This window comes from Calypte anna, chromosome 2, assembly GCF_003957555.1.
Source record: "Calypte anna isolate BGI_N300 chromosome 2, bCalAnn1_v1.p, whole genome shotgun sequence".
Lineage (NCBI taxonomy): Eukaryota > Metazoa > Chordata > Aves > Apodiformes > Trochilidae > Calypte > Calypte anna.
The window spans coordinates 64,552,200-64,579,732 of NC_044245.1; the positions used below are offsets into that span (position 1 = coordinate 64,552,200).

The 27,533-nt window shown below is 43.2% G+C and overlaps 2 protein-coding genes and 1 pseudogene across 4 annotated transcripts in view; 1 reads left to right on the forward strand and 2 right to left on the reverse strand.

The window, feature by feature from the left end:
* Window positions 1-5,396: 5,396 nt before the first annotated feature.
* On the reverse strand, window positions 5,397-17,990 carry SMIM13 (small integral membrane protein 13). Of its 2 annotated transcripts, XR_003987240.1 has the most exons (3): window positions 17,506-17,990; window positions 6,328-9,062; window positions 5,397-6,244 (listed from the first exon to the last, which is right to left on the reverse strand). XR_003987240.1 is itself a non-coding variant. In XM_008497124.2 (2 exons), exons 1-2 carry the CDS (start codon window positions 17,579-17,581, stop codon window positions 8,869-8,871), a joined length of 270 nt encoding a protein of 89 aa, XP_008495346.1. In that variant the 5' UTR covers window positions 17,582-17,990; the 3' UTR covers window positions 5,397-8,868. The 2 variants fall into 2 exon arrangements, 1 of the variants encoding a protein (XP_008495346.1); XM_008497124.2 differs by having other exon boundaries at window positions 5,397-9,062.
* A 4,835-nt stretch (window positions 17,991-22,825) lies between these two features.
* Window positions 22,826-27,237, reverse strand: LOC115597812 (annotated as a pseudogene).
* ELOVL2 (ELOVL fatty acid elongase 2) overlaps window positions 27,158-27,533 on the forward strand; it is a 51,499-nt gene continuing 51,123 nt past the window's right edge. Inside the window, exon 1 of one of the 2 annotated variants that reach the window (XM_030446206.1) lies at window positions 27,158-27,238. In XM_030446206.1, coding sequence (XP_030302066.1) covers window positions 27,236-27,238 — 3 coding nt within the window. In that variant the 5' untranslated portion in view covers window positions 27,158-27,235. The remainder of the gene's footprint in view (window positions 27,239-27,533) is intronic. The other variant, XM_030446207.1, reaches the window with a different exon arrangement.

The following is a 27,533-nucleotide window of genomic DNA, read 5'->3' on the forward strand; positions in this document are numbered from 1 at the left end:
CCTGAATCCCCCGAGCCCTGCCTCTTCCCCTCTACCCCCTCAGCTCAGGCAGCCTCTAGGCTTTGGGATCAGACTTGATTCTAAAGTCCTGTCAACCAAAACATGCCCTATACCAGACAAGGGAAAAGCAGGACATTCGAAGAGCTCACACCTCTGTGGGTCTACTCTCCCAAGCATTCTTCTTGCCAGCTCTGGGCTTGTAGCAGCACAGAGTTCAGGCAGTTATGGAGGGCTTGCTCAGGAGCTCCCAGCCTGAAGTCATCCCTGGGTTGGTTTGCCCTTCCTCACACTGGGGCAGACAAACACAGGGATCAGGACAGGAAAATCAGGGAGATGTTCTCAAGGTCACAGAAGTGGTTGTTTAGGTAATGTTTAGCTGCCCCTTCATGAGGCAATCCTGCATACCCCCCTTCCTTTCTGGAAAAGTGCAATTCACCATTTCAGACACTCATTTCCAGGGATGCCATGTACCAGATGTGGTGCTAAGCAGTGCACATCTGGAGCTGGTGTCCTTTGGCGTGGGAAGGGCTGAATCACCAAGGATGGCCAAGGGAGCTTCATGAAACTGAGCAGCATTTAATTTTGAATCTTGGGTTTCAAAATTATTGGCTCACAGTTAGTTTTCTTTCTTCTACTAGTTAGAAACATTCTGTGGAAGTCCTTTTTTCATTTACTCTGACTGCTTCTCCACTACCAGCACATATGCCTCATCCCATAATTGTCTGTGTTGTTTGTTTTCCCTCATATGGGGATGAGGATGACACAGCTACAAACAATATGTACCTTACATGGAGAAGTACTTACATCCAGCTGAATGAGATTTTACTTCTACAGTGTTTGCACATTTTTTGTTTTTCTCTCCACAATATTTAGGAACAAAATCCCAAAGAGCTGATTCTCAGTGCTTTACCTAAGGACACAAGCAAAGCATTTTAACCAGCAAAGAGCTGCCTATGCAAGGAGCTGCAGGGGCAGCTGGCAGCAGAGGGATAAGCAGCCAGGTATTTGGGCACTGTGTTCATTAGCACTTAACCAGAAACAGAAGCATCAAGATAATCACAAGCTGCTTCTGGTCCACCAACCAACACCACCACTCTTGGAGGAAACAAAAGCAGCCACTTGAGATAGCAGAGCATTGCCTGGTAATCCAGAAATCTCACAGTTCATGTATTTCATCTGAAGCCATTACATCTCATCAGCCCCTTAGCAGAGGGGCTCTGCTACTGGTAACTTTTTTCTGATGAATCCCACAATAAGGCAGTAGCACAGGAGCCTGTGGCATCTCTTCCACAGCAAACCAAAATCTTTGCATCAACCCATCCAGCCCACTTCAGCAGAAAATGCCAACCTCTGCTTCTAGCCAAGGCAACAGAGAATAAAATCTCTGTACCTTGTGAACCTTGCTCAGTTTCCCAACCTTTAAAGTAACATCAAGTAGAAAAGTGAAATACGGTGTTTTCTACCTCCATGCATTCATGGCTTCCCAGGAGGAGTCTGCACCACAGGCAGGAGAGCTCTTCAGCAGCCTCCCATTTCCATTTCTCAGCAACACTTTCTTCTTCTGGTTGAAGTGCTGGTGATGAGCAACATCTCACCTGACGTGAACTGAGAGGATATTGGAGAGGGGGGAAAACCCAGTGTGATTGTTGTATTTCCTGATGTGATGGATGGATCCTGGCTACTCAACCTCGAGGTGGAGTCCAGGTGAAGAAAAAACAGGCTTGTTTGTTTTAGGACTGAAACAACACACATAAAAGAGGTTGCCTTCAGCTGTTCCTCCTGCTGGCTACTGAGAAGCAGCTCCTTCCTCCTGTCCAAGCCACAGCAGGGCAGGCAGGTGGCCACAGCTGCAGTGGTTCAGCACATGGGCAAGCAAATCCTTTCCAGCAGTAGTCCCATGAGCCCAGCAGCGTTCCTGCTCCCCATGGAGGAGCCAGAGTCACCCTCAGCCCTGCTGGGTGATTACAGACAGCCCAATTTTTAATGCCAATGTATCTATTCTCAGTTTTGAGTTAGTCTTGCCAGGTGCTAGGGATCATTAAACACATGAGGAGCAGCCCTCCAGACCCAAACAGCAGATAAAAAGACTCCTCTGGCACACACCTGCATGAGCTGGAGTGAGCCTCTTTCCCTGGCAAGCCACACAGACTGAAAAAGGAATTAATGTGTTGTTTTGTTTTTTTAATGCCAGCAGCTTTCAAAGTATAAATGGGAACTCACTGTTGCTCTTAAGAAATAAATGAGAGGCTCCATAAAGGGAAACCAGGTTTCTCCAAAGCCTTGTGCCACTGAGTCCTCCCTCCTTCTCCCTTAGCCTGAATATAGATTCATCAGCAGAGCAACTCAACAAGGCTCCCGTTGTATCTCTCATTGCTCTTCTCAAGGATCTTGACCTTTCATGTAAAAACAAGGGGACACAAGCTCTCTGTCTCCAAGGGTAATATTAGTATCATATTGTTGATATTTACATTATTAATAATGCATTTTTAATATTAGACCAGTATTGCACTATTATCAATATTAGAATTGGAGAGAGGATTTTAAAGTGATCTGGTCATGAGCCTTTGCTTTACCAGCTATGTTTACTTCAGTGCTGGTGGGGTGGCATTTTACCTCACATCTCTACAGGGAAACTACAAGAAGCCTGAGGACATGCAGTTGTGAGCAGTTTTTGAAGAGATCTGGATGGCAGGCAGCTCACCCTTGTGATGAGACTGAGGAAAACAACTCACAAAACCAATCAACTTCTTAAGTTGCTCTTACAATATTTGTCAGCATTCACAAACCTGAGACCTGAAAAAGTGCTGCTGTGGTGTGGGGTTTTTTTCATAAGCGCCACAAAAGTTAAGTAGATCCCTCCTGGCACTTGTGAGACCGTTCTTCTTGGGGCAGGTAATTTTTGAGGTCACTTTCCTTCACAAAGCAAGATCCAGTGTTCCTGTTCTGCAGATCAAGGGGAGCAATGTACCTCTGTGCCACAAAGCCCCCCGAGACACAGAACTCCTGTCCCACAGCTTCTTTGGCACGAAGCACACGGCCAAACAAAGAACCAGGTTCAGCTCCTGCGAAGAGCAGCCCTGGTACTTCCCAACTTCGCTAAAAAATAGCACTAAAACACTGAAAAATGCGACAGAAAATGCAGAGGAGCTCAAGAGCATCGGTACTCAGGGGCACTCAGCTGCTTCTCTTGCTTTCTCTGCTTGCAAAGCTTGAAGGCCCCTGCCATCTAGTGGTGAAATACAGCCCCAAAGCTCACTTTCTCACTACCTTGGATCATTAAAAGCCTCTGGGGTTTCAGACTGTTGTACACTGTAAGCAATTCACCTGTTAAAGCAGCCAGCCCATGGAAAAACGCTTTCCCTAGTCCGTGCCACCACTTCTGGATTCAGGAGAAAGGCGAGGACACTCTAGAAGAGGGGACAAGGAAAAACCAAATCAAGTCCACCCTCAGTATCTGAATTCTTTGGAAATTGTAAAAAACTGTAAGCTACAATAACACGTTTTGATGCATTCTCCCATGGCAAGGGCATGGCTTGCTATTTTTTAAACACAGGAAAGGTTGGCAGCTGATCAGCTGGCACAGAAAGGCTGCTTTGAGACACAGGAACTGCAATTAGCTCAAACCAAGACAGATGTTCTCAGAAAGACTGAAGGATCCTGATTAGATCCTTAAATAAGAAGGAGCAGGACACTGTGTGAAGTCCAAGACTGGCTGTAATAAAAACTCAAGTGTTAATGTAGACCCAGCTGTTCAAACAACCACATAGTAGTAGCAGAGCTAGTGTTACTTGGGAACAAACACATTTGATAATAGACAACTTTCAGCTCCCCATAAAAGACATTAAAACACTCCTGCACAGAGATGCAACTGATACAACACATGGCAAGCTACCCTCCCCTGCAGCAGGTCTGAGGAGGCCCCAGGTTACACCTGTATTTGTTTTGAAACCCTGCTATTATCTGTGTAAAAGGCTGGAAGTTTTAAGGGGGTGGAAGCCACCTGTGTGAATTGTATGGCATGCAGAACATGAGGTGTTCCCAGACAAGGAGCTCCCAGGGCACAGCTTCCAGACATGGGACACCTTCTTCTCACCCTTCCAAATTCAAGGATGCCATCAGCATGCAGGATCAGTCCCAGCAGCAGTACACACAAGGCAGACGGAGGTACACCACAGGCAATGCTTTGGCACTGACCTCAAAGCAACCACATCACAGTCCCACCTCATCCCCCGCTAGAAATTAGGGTGTCTCAGCTACTGAAGCTAAAGGAACATGTGTGACCCATTTCCCACTGTAGAGGCCGACAAAGCCCTGTGAAATGCAGGAAAATAAAGCCCAAGACATATTTAGTGTCTGTGTTCTCATTTGCAAAAACCAGGATGTTAGTCTTGCTTTGAGTTCTAGTGGTGAGAGGTCTCCTGCCTTTAAGATGATTTACCCCTGGGTTTCCATATCTGTGCCTTCTCCAGAGGTGGCCACGCTGAGGCCGAGTCCGGGATTACTCCATGTGGACACCACCAGGTGCCCGGGTGTGAAGCTTTTCCCAGGCAGTCCATGAAGCAGTGTGAAAAAGCTTCCATTCTACCCAGTATCCAGAGATAATGCTTCCCTGATTACAAAACACCCACAGAGATAAGAGCCACTCAAAACATAAACACTGCTTTTCATGTAGATCAGAATTCGGACAGCATAAAGGTCTTGAAGACTTAATATAAAACCCAGCTTACTTACACCACCTTCTATTGGTGTTCTAAAACTCCACTTGTGTTTTACAAAGATTGTGTATTTTAATCGTGTGGGATTTGAGGCCACAGGAGACCCTTGACAGGGCACACTCACTGCCTGTGGGGAAGGAACAGTTTCAGGTTAAACACTGGGGCAGAGCAGAGTTGTACAACAGCACCTTTATTCATTCCACTGGAACAGACCAGGAAGCCTTTCCCCCGGGATGAGAAACAAAGCAGACAAACAGGGCAGCCCATCACTGCTCCTTCCTATGGATAATTAAACTCTTAACTCTTTGAGGTCAAAACACCCAAGTGCTCAAGTTAAGTAACGCTGGTATTTTACTGTACTGGGTTAGTAGCCTGTTGTTTTTGCCAGTGAGAAGAGTAAGACAACAAACCAGCCCATTCTCTCAAGATTAGAGCTTTCCAGTTTTTTTCCAATATTACAGCTTTCAAAGATAAGCAGGAAAACACCCTTTTAGAAGTACTCTAAAAAGTTGCATATACAGCAACGTGCCCTTTAAAATCAAGTAGTCTGTAGGTACTTCCCCAGCTAGATTGTGATTTTTGACATCTCTTCCTTAGGAGTGCTACACACTCAAACAAGAAGCCTTATCCTACAAATAAAATCCCATTCAAAGCGAGTCAGAAAACCATTTGGGTCAAATATTCATATCAAGTCTGGTTACTTTATTTTTCATCTGTGCAGTCAGTTAAGAACAGTTAAGAATAGTTAACGATGAAAACAGACAACCACAGAAGCTTTAGGTACAGTATTGCAACGCTGAAGAAGTGACCACATTGAACACATTCTTTATGCTGATCTTTTCCAAAAATAACAGAAGAACATACACACACACGTCTAGTTCAGTGTAAAACCTCATATTAAGCAGCAAGTTGCTCACAAATTGCAGCACAGTATATGGCATTTACTGCAAATAGCTACAGCAGCAGTGCTTAGTGGATGAACTGCATAGAATTAGCCTTACGAGCAAACATCAAATCACCACGATAATAACTTCAGTGGCTCCCTAGGAGATCTGAATGATGCAATTCAGGGTGAACAAAATTGTTTACACCACTCAAATTTTAGCAATAGGCTTTGTATTTTATCCACCAGTCTACACTGTTTTTTTCAGCCTTCATTGCAGTAACTGTTTTCAATGAACTGTCACATACAACATCAGCAATTACTGCTTATGCAAAGTTACACAGCGCTGCAACAGAGGTGATATGACTGTATTTAAAATAAGAATCCAAAATACATTCAAGAGAAGGGCTGCAACAATAAGGCAACAGACAGTTTTAACAATAGACCCCACTAAACAAGAAGACCAACTGTGTAACCTGTTGCTTTCATAAGGCTTCAGACTTGATTGGGTCAATTCAAAGTTAAGTGCTTACCCACCAGTAACATTTCAGAAGTACACTGGTAAAAATATTCAAAGACATGAGTACATTGGACTGCCAGCAATCACAACCCAGGTCTTGTCACAAATATGCTTTGAGACGTAGAGCTTTGCTTTTATACGTTTGCATGAAGTGCCCTGTACAAAGATATCATTACAGACTCTTTTGGGAAAAATTATGATGCATTGACAGAAGAGATTAGCATTCCACAATTCTTCCAAACTGCATCATATAAGCCTTTGGCCTGCTTCTAATAAGATCATTAAGTTATACACTAGGCAGACAAGAGTTGCTGGCAGCTATGTCACAGCAGCATTAAAAAAAACAGTATCAGTTGTTTAAAAAAAAGACCAAAAATAACTTTGGGGAGTGAAATATGCACGTACATACAGCAAGGAAGGTAGAGGGAACTTGTTTGGCTAAAGCAAATAAGCTACCCAGAGGTTCCACATCCATCTTATTGCATATTTGATCAGTGTTAGCATTAAAACCCACACAGGTTTTTCCTTCATTATCTTGCTCCAGAGTCTTTATTCTTTCACCTTTAGAGCTATTCCTCACTAGCTAGGTCTACTGATGCAACTTCACAGCTCTTCACAGCTACTAGAAGCAAAAGCTGGGTTAAATGTTACTTATCTAAGCTGAAGATGCTGCAAACACCAACCTTTTGTTATCTTCTGTGCACGAAAATCTAGGTAAGAGTGAAGTGCAGTGGAGTGTCAATATCCTACATCAGGACACACACAAAAAAATCTTGTTTGTAAGCCTACACTAGCAAAGCCCAAGACAAAGAAGCTAAAGGTGTTTCTCATGAAAAATGTACCAGCACTTGGTTAGCACTGCTAGACTGAAATTGTCATCATGTGGAAAGACAGAGATACAAGAATATTGTGACATTAAATTGTGCAAGGCAAACAACTGGAAGCAGCAGGGAATAGAATCTGATTGCCTTTGCTCAGTTTGAATAAATAGGAATTTTACTAATTTAAAAAAAAAAAAAAATCATCATTAAGCATTCCCTTGCCAACAGAGAGGGTAGAGGAAGGAAACTGTCAATATTTCTTTCCACATGGGTTTAAAGAGTATGTGCACATACTGCCTGATCATGCTTGAAAATGTAACCCTGTAATACAAAGCATGCTTATACACACATGCTAGTAAACAAAACAGACTTTTAGATTCCAAAAGAACATCAGGGCTGATCTTACCTATTTTAATACTGAAACAGCCAAATCATTTTATGAAATGAAAGCTCTCATTAGCTTCAGAACAGTATTCAGATGCCAAATTAAAACAAAGGCACTAAAAGAGTGCTCTTTTGCCAGACACAGGCTTACTTGACAAAAAACCCAAATGATGCTTTTAGGCATAGAACTGAACTAAACCTCAAGTCTGGAAAGTCATAGGCTTAAGCTTCCTAATAGCTGGAAGAGCAAGACCAATTTTGTAGTTCCATTTAAGTTTTCATACAGGAACAATGATCCAAGCACCAACAAATATCCAAGCTTTGAAAGAAAACTGAGGCAGCTCATGACCAGACCTGCTGGTAGTTCTCTCTCTCACACACAGAGGTGGTACATGCATGTTCTTCCTCTTTCAAACCACCTTATGCATCCATATTCAGAGATGTTAAATAAACAGACGTGGAGCTCTTCATTCTGAACTGCAACATCAAAATAGCTGTTTAACTCATTCTCAATGAAACACAGGAGCAACTGCTTATTACCACTAAAAATCAGTAGGTCCTCAGCAAACACGAGGTACCAAATTAATTGCTATAACACTATCAAAGTGCTACAGTGATGTCTACCAAACTGGTCACAATGCCTTGACTGGTTCCAGGAAGGAGTGTCAGGTGCCATGTACCTGATGTAAAGGTGTACAGAGTAAACTAGAGAAGTGTTTAATATCCAAGACCCAAACATGACACTTCCAAATACTAATCAGTGAGTACATAACCTAGGCACCTTCCCTTCTTCAACACAAGTTGGATATAGAGTAAAAGGTTCGGGAAAAAAATACAGATGCCTAGCAGAGCTGTTTAACCTGTAACCCTTCTTTAGCTAAACCCAAGAAAACAGGTCTTACTACTCAATTCCTTTTTTTGCCTTTTTTTTATTAAAAAGGAGATAATAAACACCTCCAAATCATGTGCATCTAAAATTGGGGTTTTTTTTTCATATTTCATGTATACTTTTTATATAAGAACATTACTAAAATCTCAGTTCAGAAAACTTTCTAAAGCAGGATATTCTTTCAACCATTTTTCAACTTCACATGCATTCTCAAGGTTGAAGAAAAATATATATTTATACATAGCTAAGGAAATAAAATTCAGTTCCACTATGTGTTGTTACAGTGCTGTGAAGAAAAAATAATTTAGAAGCCGTTTCAAGTGTGAAATGTTTACTGTGTTCAGACTAATGTAAAGGCTAAGCCTATGGTACAGGACCTGTTTTTAGTCTGTGTGCAGAGGTAGGAGCTACTGCAGCTCAGCATTTTTCTGATGGAGATTTCTTTCCACCCTTTCCTTCTTCCAGTATTCTCTGACTTGCTGCTGAAGCCCTCCCTGAACCTCCACTGAAGTAGCACACATTGTAGTTCAGAAGCAAAGGTCCACAGGTATTAATATTACCTCTTGAGTCAGTTTTTCAGTAAGATCAAACCACTGAATGACACAGTGCAGAGGTGTTTAACCACTCAGACTTTATCAGAAGTTCCATGGACCACTTTAAGTCGTGTCTTCTGTAGGGACCCTTCGCTGCCGAGCAGATTTCTGTCTGCTTCTCAGAGGCGAGGGTGGAGTCTCCTGATCGGCTTCAGTCTCTGAAGGCTCTGTGTCTCCCTGCTGGGACCCCGTATCACCTATCAATTCTCTCAGGAATTTGAATTTGGACAAAAACAACTGCCAGACCACGTACCAGCCTGTAGGAGGAAGAAAAAAGGCACTGCTTAGTTACTTCATAGAAAAAATGACAATCAGCACTCAGACAAAGGATACCAGAGAAGAGAGAAAAAATTTCTTTGGCTCCCGTCATCTTATTGTCAACTCTAAACTCCTACACCCCTCCACAACACACACGCTCCTTTCTACACTTCTATAAACACCAAATCGACTAGGTCTTTGTCCTCATCAGGAACTAAACACTGAAGTTCCAGGCAAGGATCTACATATTCCAAATACTACTGTCACAGCAAGCAGGAGGTGGGATCATCACTGCACAGATCAACATCTCAACTGTCAGAAGAAAGGAAGCTTCTGTGATTACACCCAAAACAAGGACTCAAGTTTCACTACACAGACACTGCAAAAAGGTAGCATTAGAGTTTAGTGCCAGACTCTTTTAAGCTATGTCCAGTGATAGGACACAGGGCAACACGTACAAACTTAAAACATAGGAGCTTCCACATAAATGAAGAAAACCTTCTTCACTGTAAGGGTTACAGAGCACTTGCACAGGCTGCCCAGGGAGATACTGGAGTCTCCTTCTCTGGAGATATTCAAAGATGACCTGGACATGTTGCTATGTGAGGTGCTGTAGGTGAGGCAGGGGAGTTGGTTGGACAAGATGATTTTTCAAGGTCCCTTCCAATCCCTAACTTTCTGCGAGCTTCTACCCCCACACAGCCAATGCATCATTCTGAAAATCACATTTTAAATGATGCATCACATATCACATAATCACTACTATGCACATTTGCAGATATCTTTAAATTAATATCATGTTTTATAATAAATCCTATTTTGAAACGCATGTGGTCTTCCTTATGTTTGCCAAAAGGCCACAATCCCCCATATTCAAGGTGCCCCCTCACCATGCCCAAATGGTTAAGAGATAGGTTAAAAATGGATTAAGAGACATCCCATTACAAACATTAACATCCTCTGGTAAATTTATGTTCTGCTCCACTTCTAAAATGGTCCGAGTGCCAAAACCATGCAAGTGAAGAGTTGAGATGGTCATTTTTCTATAATGTCTCTTGAAAAAGACTTAAGAACCAGCTTCTCCCTTCTCTTGAGTAAGTGCTTCTATAACAGGTAGCAAAAGAACCTTAAAAAGCAGATATAAACACATCTAAACCTAAACAAAGTCTTCCTTTTAAAAGGTCTCCTGTAGAGGTAAAGAGAGACTGGAGTTGAGACCTAATGGTATTCCTTTCCCTCTAGCTAACCAGTCAAGTTTCATCATCCACAGAACAGGAATGTAACTTCTTTGTGAAATACACAGCTAAGCAGCATAAAATTCAAACAGCTCTTTGAAAATGTGTTATTTAGGCATCATTTACAACAGCAAAAAACAGCTGTTTTGCCAGAGCTATAAATTAATACTCCCATTTTCTTGCTAGCTTTTCAAGCCTATACTGCTGACAGACACAACTGTTCAGAGCTCAATTGCATAGAGCTAGGGCAACTCTCACTCCCAAATTACACAGCTGTCAGCAAAAACAGACTTTCAAGTGTGGGCAACTAGGGAAGAGGAAGGAAAACTAATAAGAGGCACTTCTGTAGCCACAGCACCAATATTTTTCTTCCTCTTCTGTAGAGTTACACCAATATGAGCAGACCACTGCTTAGGATGAAGAAAAATCCCACCCTTCCCGTCACTCCTGGAATACTTCTGCAAACCTTTAATTTCCATAAATTCTCTGCTGCTTAGGCAAGTTGGAGGAAAGCTTTCATATGCCAACCTTTTAGGATCTAAATTAATTCTTAAGTCTTAAACCAAGTATTTCCTTCTCCGTTAGTAGCTAAATCTTTGAATGACTTGTGATGAATCTGAATCTGGTGTCCCACAAACAATTTAAAAACCCCTGCACCTAGAAAAACACCTCAGATGTCTGGGTTTGGCACCTGTTTTCCAGATCCAGAAAAAAAATTGTAGCAGCATCGTTATGAAAGTTGTTTCCATTGAGAGGTATTTTAGGTCTCTAGGACTTTCAATGCTTTGTGCATTCAGAAGACCATAAACCAATGCATTCTTTTAATGAATCCAAACATGATTAGAAGTATAGAAATTTCCAAAAGACATGCTCATTTCTAGTCTGCATGGGAAAGAAAATGCATTAAATATTTCCAGTGAATATAGGGCACTTGTAAGAAAGGGAGAGCTAAAGAGAATATTACAAGCCATTTAAAAATGTCTTCAGCTCCCTAACTCATTGACAGAGACAAAATTTGAGACACTACACTTAAAAGTACATGAAAAGCATGTGGTACGTTCTACTAAAGCCACTTAGGCATACATGTGGAGGGGGGAACAGCTAAAAATGGTTTGGTTGGATTTTTGAGTTTGGCGGGGTTTTTTGTAGTTGTTGGTTTGTTTGTTTTAGTTTTGTTTTTTCTTTTTTGGTGTGTGTGGGGGGTGTTGTTTGATTGTCTGGCTGTTGTTTTTTTTAATGCTACCTAAACCACCTCCGAAGTGAATTACCATAAAACATACACATTACTTCCAAATAGCACCATGGAGGAAGGGAGAAAAGCCACAGATATTCAGGGATTTCCCAAAACAGTTATAGGACACTTTACAGAAGCATGACTTGAATATATTTGGTATAAATAAATACCCCGTTAAAGGAAGTTTTTTAATTTAGGCTATATAACCAGACCACATGCTGCTTCTATCACTGCAAATAGGCCACTTGACACACAGAATTACTATTGGGGATGGGGAAGAAATACTGAAAAATATTCACAGTTCATCCTTAGATACTCAAGAAAAGCAGCAGTATTTTTGTTTTCCCTATTTTGTCCAAGTATCCAAACTACAGAATATTATAAACAAACCTTACAGCTTTCTGGCCCAAAACTACAAACAAGACAGTGTAAATAAATCAGCCAACAAGACTGGATATAGTTGACAAACAACCAGACCAATGATAATACAGGTGAAACAAACCATGGTGAATTGAAAATAAAGTTACAACCAGCTTAGTAATAATAGCAGGAGAGCAACCTGGCTTGAAAACTAGATTTCAAAACCTCACAAGATCTCCCAGCCTTTATAAGCAACATTTTGGTACAGGGTAATGAAAGTAGAAAGATTTCTTTTTCTCATGTGATCCAGGTGCAGTGCCAGCTGAAATGGAAAGTTAAAAAAACCCAAAACAAACTGAATCAAGATTGCCCCTTCAGCACCCTTCAGGTGATTCCCTGTCACCTCATTGTTACCAAACACTTAAATAACAATTTCGTTGGAAATGACCAGACTACTAAACAAGTTATTCTGGGTAAGAGAAACTCTCCGAAGCAACAGTATCAACTCAATACACCATTAAACAAAAGCACACACAGGCAAGCAAAGCCTGGAGGCAGATTGACAGTACTGAGTTACTTCTGCATTTTCTATTAACTTCTCCGCCTAATATTGCAAAGAACATTGCAAAATGGTAACACCCAACATGATGCCATACTGAAGAACTGTAAGGTACAAAATAAGGTATTTTTAAAAAGAAAGTAATTGTGAAGTTAATTCAAAACACATACAAAAATTAAAACAGGTGTTTCTGTGCATTCCTGTCTTTATACAGCTGAGTTTAGCTTTACAGCTCTTCTGCTGGAGTGCTTTTCCTGGATAGGTAACTGACATCAACTCAAATGCTTCTACTTTGTTCAGGTGAGCTGCTCCCAAAGAAGTCTTACTGGTTTAACTTAACCACACACACAAGATATTTGATCCAAATCAGTCTTCCAGTGCTTGCTTTATTTTCTTTAGCCATTTGATTTACCTTTTCAAATCATTCTTGGCTTGGCTGAACCTGTGGCAGTCAAACAGCATACCCACAGTACACCTTCAGCAAACCAGCAGTGATGACACACAGACTGTAATATATTTCTACATTAACTGGTGAAAGAAGTTGCCTCTCAAAGAAGTACTGTTGGACCTGGCTTATGTGAGCAAAACACAAAGCAGGGGTTCCAGCCCTTGGCGTAGCAAGTACTTAAATCCAAAGAGTCAGGAAATACTGTCTGTCACAAATCAGTGTATTGTATTCAGGCAAAAGGGCAGCTCCGAGCCTTGCAGAATTTGATGCTCACTAAAAGCTGGGAGCCACTGTCTCACCTAACATGCCACAGGCAGGTGCCATCAGTCTGTCAACCCCTCTTATAAATCCTGATGGAATCAATGTGTTTATGAAGTTGAGACTGTGAGCCAAAGCCTCTTTTCCTGACTCATTCATGGATGTACGCAACAGCTATGCAACATCAGGATGTTAAACAGGTTCTATGATTTGATTATGTTTCATTAAAGCTACTTTTTCTGTTACTGTCAACAGCAGCTCAGTTTGCTGTAAAGGGTGAAAAAAACACATTTGACTGCAGCGTTACTCCCCCTCAAAAGGTGAAGGGTACAAGACTCAGGTCCATGTATTTAATTCACTTTGTACTGGTTTGTAGGCAAAAGCTAACGGAGGGGTTTCTTTACTGGAGCACATCTTCCTCTTCAATTTGAATCAGGAAGAGCAAGCAAAATGAAAAATACAGGGATAATACGGACTGAGGGGGGAAACCAACCTGTCTTGTCTTATGTGAATTAAGAAACTGAAACCAAGAAAGAAGGGGGTGCCATAATGGTAAAAGACAGAATCTGAATGTCTGGCTTCTATTTCTGACCTTACTATGACTTCCAGTGCAGTCTTGCAAGATAATTTTGTCTCTGTATCCCAACTAATTTGAAAATAGGATGCTAATGGGCTAGCACACGAAGACTAATTTAGAACTTGAGTGTAGTACCAAGGTGAATGTTGCCTGTATTCAAAAACTGAAGCATGTCTAGCAGCAAATCTTAAGCAACTCTAGCTGTAAAAAAGGACCTCTAGATGCTAACCTGAGATCTGGGAGAAGAGGGTTCTACTCCAAGCTGTGTCAGATGTCTTGTGTGACCACAGATGAGTATCTCTAATGCTGTACTGCTTTTAAGATGTAGATGATATACTGCCCTAGTGGATAACTTTGCTATGGAGAAGATGAGACTGAAGGGAAGCATGTACTACTCTGACAGTAGGATAACAGAAGACATCAGGTGATGGTGTTTGGTTCTACTCACATCCTTCAACCTAGTCCTGTTTAATGCAACACTTCCACATGCATGCTGGTTGCTGACTAAAAGGAAACTCATTCTGTTCTGATCTCTCATTTCTAACCATTTCAAAACTGAAATTTGAATTAAAGGATGTTTTCTCTATACTGCTGGTCTAATCAAGAATGACTTTTCTCATCTTTTGAAGAATTTTAGGTTATTCACTCCGTTACAAAACTGTTTATACAAAGCATTAAGGAAAAGATATCCGGGTGGAATTCAAAGTTCAAATATTTTCCCACCTGCAACTGAATTCAGTCTTAGGAAGCAAATCACACATTTGTTTCAGGACTTTGAGTTACATGGTTCTTGTTTTAAGGTCATGTCTCAAACCACATCTCATTAGCCTCTCCTGCCAAATGAGATGAACACTTCCATCTGTTCCATTGAAGGCAATTCTGCAATTTCACACAGCTCCACACATTACTACATTGGGAAAATAAAACAAATGCAGAGGTAAGCAGCACTCGAGTTCACTTTGACTGGCATTTTATCTTATCCTACAACCTTGACTACGCACGAGTTCCTCCCATCTGCAGAGGCACCCAGTATACACAAAAGTAGCAATGAGACCACCAGAGAGAAACCAGAGAAATAAAAAATGTGGGGAAAAAGAAAAAAAAAAAAAATCCCAGTGGAAGCAAGTTACCTCAGTTCCATCTTTAAAAGAGCAAATGAAAAATTGCTATGTTTACAGTCCCACTGTGGCTTCTGTGTCAGATGTGATCAGTTGACAAAGAGAGATCAGTTGTAGATAGCTGCGAGCCTTCCACATTTCCTAACAAATTCAGATTAGCAGTGCCAACATCAGCAACTGCTGCAAACATCCAGAAATTTTTAAAAGAAAATCAGTTCATGTATTCAAAGTACTTTTATAAGCACAAATGCCTAATTCAGGAATAAACAGTTGCTTTTCACATAGCTGAAGAATTCGTCCAGATGACTTCTGACACTTTGTGATTTTTCTAGTGAAGACATCAAATTCAAGTGGTAACATGAAGTGTTTTGACCATTATTTAAGTTTTCATAGTACTTACCACATCATATCTGTGATAAACAGCAAAAATTCACATGAACCTAGAATGTCTCCTGGAAGCATTCACAGTATGAGCCCTTTTATAAGGCACTCAAAATGCAAGTTACAGCTCTGTGGGGTCTTGACCCTCTAAGTCCTTCTCATAAGGCTGTTTCACTACCTCTCATCAGATGGCTGTGCCAGCCTCCTATGCTCAGTACTTATTTAAAAAAAATTGGTAGAAGTCACCTAGATTTCAGAAGTTCTAATACTGTTGGAAGTAAAACACAATGAAAGATTCAAAGCAAAGTATCACTGAGTCAAAGTTGAACGTAAAATATGGAACCCCAAATATTCATAAAACTCAAGTAGTTTATTAATTACGTTTGCTCTAAGGAAGAGCACTAGAGAGATGCTTAAGTTAGCAGGCAAAGCTAAATAGCATTTCAATTCTATTTGTCACACACAGAAAATAGCAGAAAGTCCTAAAGAAAATTATCCTTGTTTCAGATTTTGAACAGCATGTTGTAAAATAATTTTCATCTTTCAGCAAAAGAGTAACCAAATATCTCAAATATACATATACATAACATAAAAACCCCAGTGAGTACCATGTTTCACCTTCTAGATGATTAAAAGTGGCCAGACAACAACTAACAAGCATACAGAACGTAAGAAGAAACACCCACTGAAGTCACTGTTTATTCTGTAACAATGAACAGCACAGGATGCACAGGAAAAAAAAGCACAAGACCAGGGAAAGGGTACAAGATGCACTCTCATTCACCCTTGAAGTCCCAGTTAACTATGTTTCAGAAGTTCCCTTACCTGAGTATTAGTACTATGGCTCAAAGATGTTGACCCTTCTTCTCCTATGAACTTATCATTTAAAGTTTCAACATCCAAAATATTCTTTGTTAATTAGCTCTCCATTTACTTCCCCATTGTGTAAAAGATAAATTTTTCCTCTAAGCCTATTGCTTGGTCACTTAGTTGTAAGTACTCTAATTCCTCTGTAAAGAGTAAGTTTCACAACCATTCCTAGTTCACCTTTTCGATTTACTCAGCTTTATAACCACTATCCTTCCTTCAGTCACCTATTTTGGGCTAGACAGATCTAATCTATTTAGAGTGTGTCATGCAGAAATCATTACATAGCTCTCATCATCCTATCTATTTAAAAATAAACTAGGATTTTATTTCTTTTTAATAAGGTAATACACTTTAACAAGAAGCTCCATCGTTTGAGACACTGGGTTCCTCCTGAGACAGTAGATTCCTGCAGCAACACAATGACCTTTTCTATTTTATTTTAAACTTTCAGCGTTTGTTTATATCCTTACCACAAAGAATTAAACAGATATTTTGAAGAAATTATTGCAATTACTTCAGCTCATCCTTTTTTTGGATACCAACATCTCAGTCTGAAGCCATTTTATATCTCTATATGAATTACACATGCATACATTTCACACTTTTTATAAGCATTGCTCCATGTATCTTAATACTTAATTTCACTTCCCATTTTACTAACCAATCCCTTGACACTGCAAAATCTTTTCACCACAACTAATAACTTTTTAAAGTATTAAATGTCTGCAGATTCTTAACTTTCCTCCCTTGGTTTTCAAAAATCGCTTAAAAGTCCACATGTTCTGGCATCTTCTCTCAAGTCTTCCAATACACGTTTTAGCATAGTTTTGAGTTTGGTAGTGGTGGTATTTTTTGGGGGTGGATTTTATATTTTTTTAGATGTTTAAATGCAACATATCTATCCTACACAGTCGATTCTTTCCGAATGCAAGTCTCGGCACGTAAGAAAAACCAGACAACTTCCCAAGAACTGCTCTCAATCCGTTCCAGCTAACAGATGCCAAGAGCTGAGGGCCCTGTACCAACACAAGTTTACTTCTTCCATTCAGTGGCATTTCAGCCCCATGTACAATCTGTGCAGAGCGGGTGCTCAGCTGTCCGTTCATTAAAAAAATAGCTGTCAGCTTCAGATTAGTCACCGAATTAAGCTCTGGGAGCCTTTCCACGCTCAAAATTTATATTGGAAACAAGAGAAGGAGGCACTGTGACCCACGCACGGTGCCCTTTCAGTTTCCTCAGTCAATCTGTGCGAAGGGGAACCCCCAGAGATTGCGAAAGCGGGGAGGGAGATGGAGGGGTGTGGGGTGAGGGTGGTGGACACGGGCACGGTTCACCGAAGCCGGGGGCCATCCCTCCCGCACCTCCTCACCGACCGCACCGGGGGTACCGGGGCGGGACTCACCGCACAGCATGAAGAGCAGCACGCAGGCCAGGGTGGCCACGATCACCAGCAAGGTCAGCCCGATGCTCTGCCACATGGTGCCGGCGGCGGCAGCAGCAGCCGGGGGGGGGGGACGGGACGGGACCCTCCTCGAAGACGCCTCCCCGCCGCGGCAGCTGCTCGGCCGGGCTGGGCCGAGAGCCACCGGAGGCCGTCAGAACCCGCCCAGGCAGCAGGGGCGGTCGGGGCCCGGTTACCCCGCAGCGGGCCGCCTCAGGCGCCGCGGGGCTGAGGGGAGAGCAAAGGCCCGCCGGCGGCTACCAGGAGGAGTCTGCGCCCCTCATCGCTGCCCGCTACCCCCGGGAAGGGAAGGGGCAGCTCCGTGGCCCAGCCGGGAGGGTGAAGGGGAGCCGCGGCAACGAGCCGCGCTGAGCGGGCGGCGGCAGCGGCAGCAGCGCCGTCCCCTCCCGCCGCAGAACAACCCGGCGCCGGGAGCGGCGGCGGAGGGGCGGGACGGGGAGGGGCTCCACCCGCGTTAGCGGTGAGGCGAGGGGGGCGCAGCGCTGTGCATGCCGGGAGTTGTAGTTCGCCTCCCGCGGCAGCGGCGCCAGTGGGCAGGCGGTCCCTCCGCCCGCGGGGACAACAACTCCCGGCGTGCCCCGCGCTGCCCCTCGGTGGCGCCAAACGGCGCCCGGGGCAGGCGTTGTCCCCCCGCTCCCGTCTGGGTCGGCTGAGGTGGCGGTGGCTGCGGCTCCTCCGGTGTGGGCCCTGGTTCCCGGGAGCGGCCGAACCCCCGCAGTGAAACCGCTCCCTCCTCAGGAAAGGCGGGGATGAAGGCAGGCAGGGGGGGCTGGGTGGGTGCCCGGGCAGGGGCCACGGCCTCTGTTGGCTACGTGAGAGCAAAGGGGAGTAGCCCGCGTGGTAAAGAGGTAAAGAGGTGCGGCCTTGGCTGGAGCCCTGACAGATTGTTCCCCGTGGCGTGGTTTTAGGTCAGTCGTGAAGGCGAAGCAACCTGATCTCTAATTGCTTTTTCTCTCTCTTGTCATTGCTTCCCTAAGTTTCCCCCTTTTCCATCAGTAAGGGGACAGCAGGGCTGCCAGGGCTTCACCAGCGGTTTTAACATCTTTGCCACCCCGGTGTGGATCAGATTTTGCATGACCTTGGTTCTTGCCCTCTTTTGACATTGTAGCAGTGCATCAAAACTGGTCTTTCCCTCATAGGAGAAATCTGAGGAAATAGTGACTTCCTGGAACGGTGAGATAAGCGTTAGATAATAGGGACTTTGCCTTTAGCAGTGGCATAAAGTTATAATCTAATTTTGTAGTGCAAAAGGTGCTCATTAGTCTTTCTAAAACTACTGAAGCTGTGTGTTTAAATCCATTACTACAGAAGCCTAATTAAGATGTTACCGTTGCAACGAGGCATCAAAGAACGCTAATACAGTTCACCTTTGTATTGCCTTTATATATAATTTAGCTTCCTTAAAAGAGGAGATTTTTAAAATTCCTACCGTGTTTCATGCAGATTGAGCATGCTGCAAGCCCCCTCCTTTCAACAGACCCATAAAACAAATCTACCTACACACGCAGCCCCCCAATTAGAGCCTTAAATTTGCTGTCACTTCACCAGATCAAACCAAGAGTTCTCACTTCCATTCCTAGCCTTTTCTCCCGAGCATTCCTTGCTCCGTTTAATAATCTACCTAACACACTCATCATATCATTTGCTACTATCATTTAACTTGAAAGATCTCTTCTGTTATTTCTCAATAACTTTGTACCTTGATGTACCTCCTGACCTTAAATTGTCACTCTAGTTCTAGCCTAAGAAGTTGCTACCCATACTTAAGGGAGATTTCTTTATTGCAGACAAACAGCACGTCTGCAACCATCACTACCATATTAACTTCTGAAAAATAACTTAAGTTTCCTCAGGTTCCTAAGGCATGATTTCCGATGCATAAGTGTATGTCAGCTACTCACAGGCACATTCTTGAGGATGTCCTTGCCAGGAGAGTTTTACTGTCCTGTAGTTCTCCAGATCCTTCTTGTCCTTGTGGAATATAGGAGTGATCCTTGCTCTTGCCTGCTCTTCAGGAACCTCTCCCAGTCACCACTGGCATCTCAAAGACTCAGCCAGATCCTTGGGCGCTTGTGGACTCCACTTGTAAGGCTCCATGGACTTAGGTATTTCCAGTTTGTTGAAGTTCTCCCCAACCTGGTCCTCCTCCACTGAGGGAAACTCCTTCTTGCTTAGACCTTCCCTCTGTTGGCCTGAGACTGCTTAAGGCCTGTATGAATGATGTGAGAAGTTTGAACATCATAGGAAAAAGCATTAAATGTTGAATATGGATCATATGCCATGAGCAAGTGTTGGAAAACATTGGATAGAGGACTGTAAGGTCATCAAGGACAAGCACACGGTCTGGTGCTTGGGTTGGGCAATCCCAAGCATGAACTTTTAGAAAATAACCATACCCACATTGTAGCTCACTTATCCCAAATGCATTGTCATTGGTATTGGTACAGATTTCTGGCACATTAGTACATCAAATGATACCTGGTGGGATGGGTATGTATGTGTTCACATAATTTAACTTTGATCTGAAGAAAAGTCTTAGATAAAATACATATAGTGTATTTTAATAATTTTTAATTCAGGTGGAAATCTGTATACATGTTTCAGTTGACACAATATGTTCCAAGTGGCCCAAATAAAAGGCTTTATTTCACATATCAGGAAAAATAGGATAATAAAGATTATATTCACCAAACGGCTGGAGGAAAAGTGTTTCTCCTCTTTCCTCATGGCTTGGGTACAGTGTAACACCCACAGTTACCCCTTCTGAAGGGGTGAGCAGGCATTTAAAGGACTTCTGTCAGGTATAGCTGTAAGTGAGTGCTCAGCACTTTGACGTTGGTTACTGTCTGCAGTTGGTTACCTTGAGGCAGACAGCAGAAGGATGAATGAAATCATGGGTGAGCTGTAGAAAACCAGAGCATGGGTCAGCTCAAAGCAGCAGCATTTGACACATTTCCACAGAGCAGGAAGGCCACACAATACTGCAAATCAGAGAGCTAAAGACCAGCAACAAGAAGAGAGCTGCAGATGCTGAGGGTACAAACCTTATTTTCAGGGTGAGAGCTGATGCATCTAAACTAACCAGCTGTTTCACAGCAGTCAGTTAACTTGTGTTTGAGTTTGTGTAGCAAGGCAAAGTGAGAGTTTATTACCTGTCCTTCACCAGGGAGAAGACTGAGTCTGAAATATACCTTTGAATTATCAATTGACTTAGGGTGTGTCCCTTTCAGCCTCTTTTTCAGCTGGGGAAAATCTCATCATTCCCTTGGAGTTAATGAATTTATTAGTAGCACAGCTTTCACTGATGTCAGGTGCAGGTGTAAGTCTTCAGCACTTTGACAAATCTACAATGTTACCTTGAGGCAGACAGCAAAAGGAAGAATAAAATCATGGATGAGCTGTAGACAAGCAATATTTAAATGACCTCCTGTAACTGCATAGGAGTTATGTAATATAAGAAATGTATTCTAATCCTGAAAAGGGATTTCAGGCACTTTAACGTGTTTATCTTTTCTCCTTTTCCAGATCCTTGAATAATTCATGGGCTTCTGTTTGTTTATTATCATTCCCACCATGCAGTGACGAAGCAGGAGTCTTGCTGAAGGCTCTTATTGTAAAAAAGGTTTATTAAAATGATTATGCACAGGAAGAACAAGTTAAAGTACTCCAGGCAGTTTTTGTCTCCTAATTTTTTAATCCTTCTAGTGGCATATACAATACCTTTGAAGGTAAAACCATGACAATTACCAGAGCTAAAACAATGCATAGGAGCTTAACTGCCTATCACTTGTATCCCAGAAGCTAGCCAGGTAGTGACAGTTCATACAGATATTATAGAGCCCTTCTGTTCAGGATGCACCTGGTGACCTCCTCCCTGCTATCTTTTGGCATTAATAGATTACTATTTCCCAGGGCAGGAGTACAAAGACCAGATGTCTTCTATCCCTTTCCCTCTCTGTTACACCTTTATGCATCACACTGTGAGCTCTCTGGGGAAAGACTAAGGTGCAGGTCATGGTAAGATCAGAATTCCAGACTGGGACCTTCATATGTGTCCCTAACACTCCATACTAGCTGGTCTGAGAGGGGTCATTCAGATCCATCCACAATTCACAGCAAGTTAACCCCACCAGACTCCTCAGAGGAGGAACAGCCCATCTAAATGTGGTCTCCTGTAACAGCTTCAGGTTTTGGTTCAAAGCCGTCAGTTTCTTTTCTGATGTTCACCAGAACCACCAGTTCTTGGCTGGTTTAAGAGAACAATGTGGACTATTTATATCGAGGATGATAAGCGTAAGAGGAATGAGAAAATTCTGTTTACTTAAATTTAGAAAACACCAAACTACAGTTAAACTGTATCTGTGACTGCAGCCAAGGACTTTTCCTGGGCACGTTATAATTACATTCCCGCTTTAGCAAAGCCTTGAAGAGCAAATAGCAGCAGTATTACTTTGTTCCGAAAGAGGGTGCTAAAGCACAACTTTTATTACAAAAACTCCCAACCTGCCCAGTTGTTCGACTCGGTACTTCCTCCAGCATAAGTTTACTGTAGCTTAATTTTTATTGTTTGTGCTCACGCTGGCAATTTAATACAAGTTGTAGCTTTAGCTGAACAGAAAGTTTACACTACCTGTATTTTTTTAAAAAAGAAAAGCATAGAAAGAATGCCATTCTAGAAAGAAATAACCATGCCAGAGCAAAAACAAGAGGGCAAACTTTCAAACCTGCTTTGTTAAATTGTAAAATGTTTTTGCTTTAGCCTGATTATTCAGATTTGATTCAACACAGCTTCATTACTGACAGTTCTTGAGCGTTCAGAGTTAACAAAAATTCTGTCACATCAATCTTGTAACTTGCTGTTATGTCACCAGCAGAACTGAGATCTTTAGGTACATAACCGTTGTTCTGTGTCAAAATTAGAAAATTAATGGATAACAGAAGAAAGATAACCCACTTTCATCTGAGCTTGCTGCCTAGGGAATGAAGAGACATTTTTGCCAGTGAGCTGGACAGCTGCTATTGACACAATAGTTTAGTGAAAGAGGCAGGTCCTGAGTTTAAATTCCAAGTTTTGGAAGAGATCGTGATCAAGAGCAGTGATTGCCAAAGGGAGAGATGGCTGATTTCCCTTTCCTTTCTCAAACTTAAACTTTATCCTGATTCATAGAATCATAGAATCATAGAATCATAGAATAGGCTGGGTTGGAAGGGACCGCAGAGATCATCGAGTCCAACCCTTGATCAGCTACCGCCACAGTCACTAGACCATGGCACTGAGTGCCATATCGAGTCGCTTTTTAAATGTCTCCAGGGACGAAGAGTCCACCACCTCCCCAGGCAGTCCGTTCCAATGTCTGATCACCCTTTCCGTGAAAAAATTCTTTCTAATATCCAATCTGAACTTCCCCTGGCACAATTTAAGACCATGCCCTCTTGTCTTATTGAGAGTTGCCTGGGAAAAGAGACCAACCCCTGCCTGGCTCCATCCTCCTTTCAGGTAGTTGTAGAGAGCAATGAGGTCTCCCCTGAGCCTCCTCTTCCTCAGGCTGAACAGCCCCAGCTCCCTCAGCCTCTCCTCATAGGATCTGTGTTCGAGTCCCTTCACCAGCTTGGTTGCCCTCCTTTGGACCTGTTCAAGGACCTCAATATCCTTCTTGAACTGAGGGGCCCAAAACTGAACACAGTACTCAAGGTGTGGCCTTACCAGGGCTGAGTATAGGGGCAGAATCACCTCCTTGGACCTGCTGGTGACGCTGTTTCTGATACATGCCAGGATGCCATTGGCCTTCTTGGCCACCTGGGCACACTGCTGGCTCATGTTCAGCTTCCTGTCAATCCAGACTCCCAGGTCCCTTTCTGCCTGGCTGCTCTCCAACCACTCTGTCCCCAGCTTGTAGCGCTGCATAGGGTTGTTGTGGCCAAAGTGGAGGACCCGGCACTTGGCCTTGTTGAAGCTCATCCCATTGGAGTCAGCCCATCTCTCCAGTCTGTCCAGGTCCCTCTGCAGAGCCCTCCTGCCTTCCAGCTGATCAACACTTCTCCCCAGCTTGGTGTCATGATTGAAACTCAGTAGGAGCTGAGAATTGCTAATAGATGGATGATCAGTGCTCCCTTGTCCAGCCTGCTTCCTGTTGAGCTGCAAACCCAGTGGGACCCGGCAGCTCTGAAGTCATTGCAACCCAAAGGTGCTTTTCCTAAGAGGGAGAGATACTAAAAACCCGAGTGGATGCAACCCTGGCTGAGCAACTGGCTGTAGGTGGCCCTGCCTGAGCAGGTGGGCTGCACCAGATGACTTCCAGAGGTCCTTCTGACCTCAACCAGTCTGTGGTTCTGTAGGTTGGGTGATGTGTGATGAGGTCCAGCCTACAATGACCCCTGCACCAGCAAGGCTCAAGCTAATGCCCTGTGAAATTTCACTGTAAAGAGCAGTTTTGTGCAATAGTACTTTTTATACCAGCATCGCCCAAGAATGAAGTTCTGTTTTAGTTGTATCCACTTTCCTTGTTTGTATCCTTGTTTCCTTAATTGTATCTACTTTCCTTGTTTCCAGGGAATTTCAGCTGGAAGTAAGCAATTAAATTTTTCCACCTTGACTTATTTTTCTGCTTTTTCTCTCAGCAGAACAAGCTGTTCAGCAACCACTCAAAATGAATGCGGCAGAGGTCTGCTGTGCTTAGTGCCCCGGGTCCAACTATATTCGTGGCATTGTCCTCCATACAAACCAGGTGAATCCAAATCCTGCCACAACCCTTAAATCTCCAAATTCAGGTCATCAGATAGGTGTTAAAAATATCTGTAATACTATTACAGCTTCTTTTAGATGCCACCAGAATCCTATTTACTTCCTATGCTTGTCTTCATTGGAGACATTATTTTGATAAAAAAATAAAATTGCTGCTACAGAAGGAAATTACATTAATCACTATTAATATAATATGTCAATTACAAAGAGCTCAATAAATTAGAGATGTTACATCTTTACTAAACTTGAACATGTTTCCTTTTTGTTTTAGACAAAGAAAAACAAGAACAATGAAAAAAAGTGGTTTGTATTACCATGTTCTTAGACCTGGATTTGGCTTTGCACACTAGCTCCAGCCTTTTTGGACTAAAAAGAAGTGGGAATAAAAATTGTGTGGCTAAAGCATTCCAGTGCACTGAGTGACTACCATTTTTGTCTCAGTCAGCTTCCAAACTTCTCCTTGCTCTGCAGCACCTGAAGAGTAACCTCTTGGAGAAAGAGGACAATTTTCTGCTTTGGGAACAATTCCTTTGGGCACAGAAAGGGTATCAGAAAGTGTTTCTCTTCAATATTTCAAGATGGCCTGTAGTAATACAGTAAGATGTAAATGAATAGCCTACTAAAAAGTTGAATTAGAGCAAAGTCTGGCAGGTCAGTCTGAGAAATTCCAGCTGTTCACTGTAGACTAACACCCTGGAATTTGGACGCTGAAGCAAACAAGTCTGCTTCTATAAAAGTGGGCTAGAAGTCACATGAGGACATGCTTTCATGATAAGCTTCTGGCAGGATAATTTCTGAGCAGGCAGGCAGGCAGCCCTGGGGAGGTAACCATTCTCACAGCCTGTGGAGTCTCTCTGCTCATAGATCCAAGAGGAAGCAAGCGGTGAAACAACACATGGGCAAAGAGCTTACCAGGAAGGAAGACTTGAGGTACAGAACATCAGCACTACATTTTTGTTGGGGAAACAGTTCAGAAATATACAGGTTGTGAGCAATCCTGACTTACTTCAATTTAGGCCACATTGGGTTAATGGTTATTGAGGCCTAGTTAAAGGTTTTCTGAAAATGAGCTAATGGGAAAGAGATAACTTAATTGGCAACAGAAGAGGAAAATAATTATTGTGTTTCTGTGAGAATGGAATGTGTAATTGGAATACAAAGCCACCTGCATGATATGATGGTGTAAACAAGACTTCTCTATATAAGTGAGTACAAGTTGTTAATAAACGATTTCATACAATCATATTGATGTGCACATGGAATCCTTAAGCCTCCGCAGACTGTTTTCCCACACATTTTGGACAAAGACAGCCCATCTATACACCAAGCATGCTTTAGTTTGTTAAGGTGTTCCCTGCCCTGCACCACACAAGGTCCCCTTTCCACTGCTTGTGCCACTGAGACCAGGAAGACTGTTCTCTGAGCTCTGGTCAAAAAAACTCTGAACTGCCAGAATTGAGAGGGAAGCAATGGGAGATCATGTATGAACATGTTATTTTTCACAAGTTTTCATTTAGAAAGTACAAAAAAATTAAGAAATTTAAGAAAGGTTATTTTGATTTCACATGCAAAAAATGCTTTATTGAAAACGGGGAAATAAGCAAAGCATTTTCAATAAGGCTTGGCAGTTTAAATAAATGTTTTATAGGAGATACAAGACTTTGTTAACGTTTAGAACAAAAATAAGTTTTAAAGGCATGAAATTTTTTGCTTCTGCCCCCATGCTTCTTTCCTCCTTCTCATTCACTTTTTTTTTTTTTCTTGTTTATATCAGCGGCAGAATTGTGACAAGGTCAGTAGGTCCTTCTCTGTGTGACTTTTGCCTGCCTGAGTAAACATTTGCTTATCAATTCCTCCCTAACAGACATATCTCCAGGGAGTTGCCACAATCAGGTGGCAGGTCAACATTGATTTTACTTTCTCACAGTGCATGGAAGATTCAGGGTTTCAGGTCAGAGAACTGCAACTGCAAATAGAAGCATTGGACTATTGACTGAAGTCTCTGTCAGAACCATTGTATCGTTTTGGTTGAAAAAGACCTTTAAGGTCATCAGGTCCAACCAATAAACCAGCACACTGCCAAGTCCACCAATAAACCATGTCTCTCAGCACCACATCTGCAGGTCTTTTCAATACCTCCAAGGATAGTGACTCCACCACTTCCCCAGGCAGCCTTTTTCAGTGCCTCACAACACTTTAGGTGAAGAAATTTTTCCCAATATCTAATCTGAACAGCCCCTGGCACAGCTTGAGGCTGTTTCCTCTTGTTCTACCCCTTGTTACTTGGGAGAAGAAACCGATGCCCACCTCACTACAACCTCCTTTCAGGCAGTTGTAGGGAGTGATAAGATCTTCCCACAGCCTCCGTTTCTCCAGACTGGACAACTCCAGTTCCCGCAGCTTCTCCTCAACAGACTGGTGTGCTGGACTCTTCACCTGCTTGCTACTTGTTAAATACAACAGAGAGACGCCAGGATCACTGCCCCTGCATGCCCCCAAGCTGACCTGCCAACAGAGAACCCTCGGAGCTGAGTCTTGTCCAAGGCCGATGGCCTCTGTCCAGTGGTGCCTTGGGGGGGGGGGCGGGTGGCGGCACATCATCTCTAACCTCACCCCTTCCATTCCCCTCTCTCCGCGGTTCTCTCCGCCATCCCCCGATCCTCTTTGCTCTTTGCACTCTACCCTTCTCCTACTCTCCCAGACGATCCAAGCGCAGCCGTATCGCTTCCCAACACCCCCCCCTCCTCTCTCTCTCTCTCTCTCTCTCTCTTTCCCTCCCCCTCCTCCTCCTCCTCCACCTGCCCCTCGGCCGCCGGCGGGGGCGGGCGCGGCGGAGCCGGGGAGGAGGCGGCGCCTTATAGCGCGGCGCGGCGGCAGCGCGGGCAGAGCCCAGCCGGCGGTACCGGTACCCTGGACAGCGCCGCCGCCATGGTGAGTGTCCGAACCATCCGCCGCTGGGGGACAGACCCTGCCCCAACCCACCCTCCCCACGGGATCATCACACACACACATACACACGCACACACACGCATGCACACACGCACACACATGCACACACGCACACACACACACACACACGCATGCACACACGCACATACACACGCACACACACATACACACACACAATCACATATACACGCAGACACACACGCAGACACACTCACACACTCGCTGTCCCCGGGGCTGACCTCGAAGAGCCGCCGCGGCTTTTTTCTCCTCCTTTGCC

Coding starts and splice junctions, on each gene's coding strand:
- SMIM13 (XM_008497124.2), bottom strand. CDS start 17,581: ATGTGGCAGAGCATCGGGCTGACCTTGCTGGTGATCGTGGCCACCCTG. Junction 9,063..17,505: donor GCTGCTCTTCATGCTGTGCG/GTGAGTCCCGCC, acceptor TTCCTCCTACAG/GCTGGTACGTGGTCTGGCAG.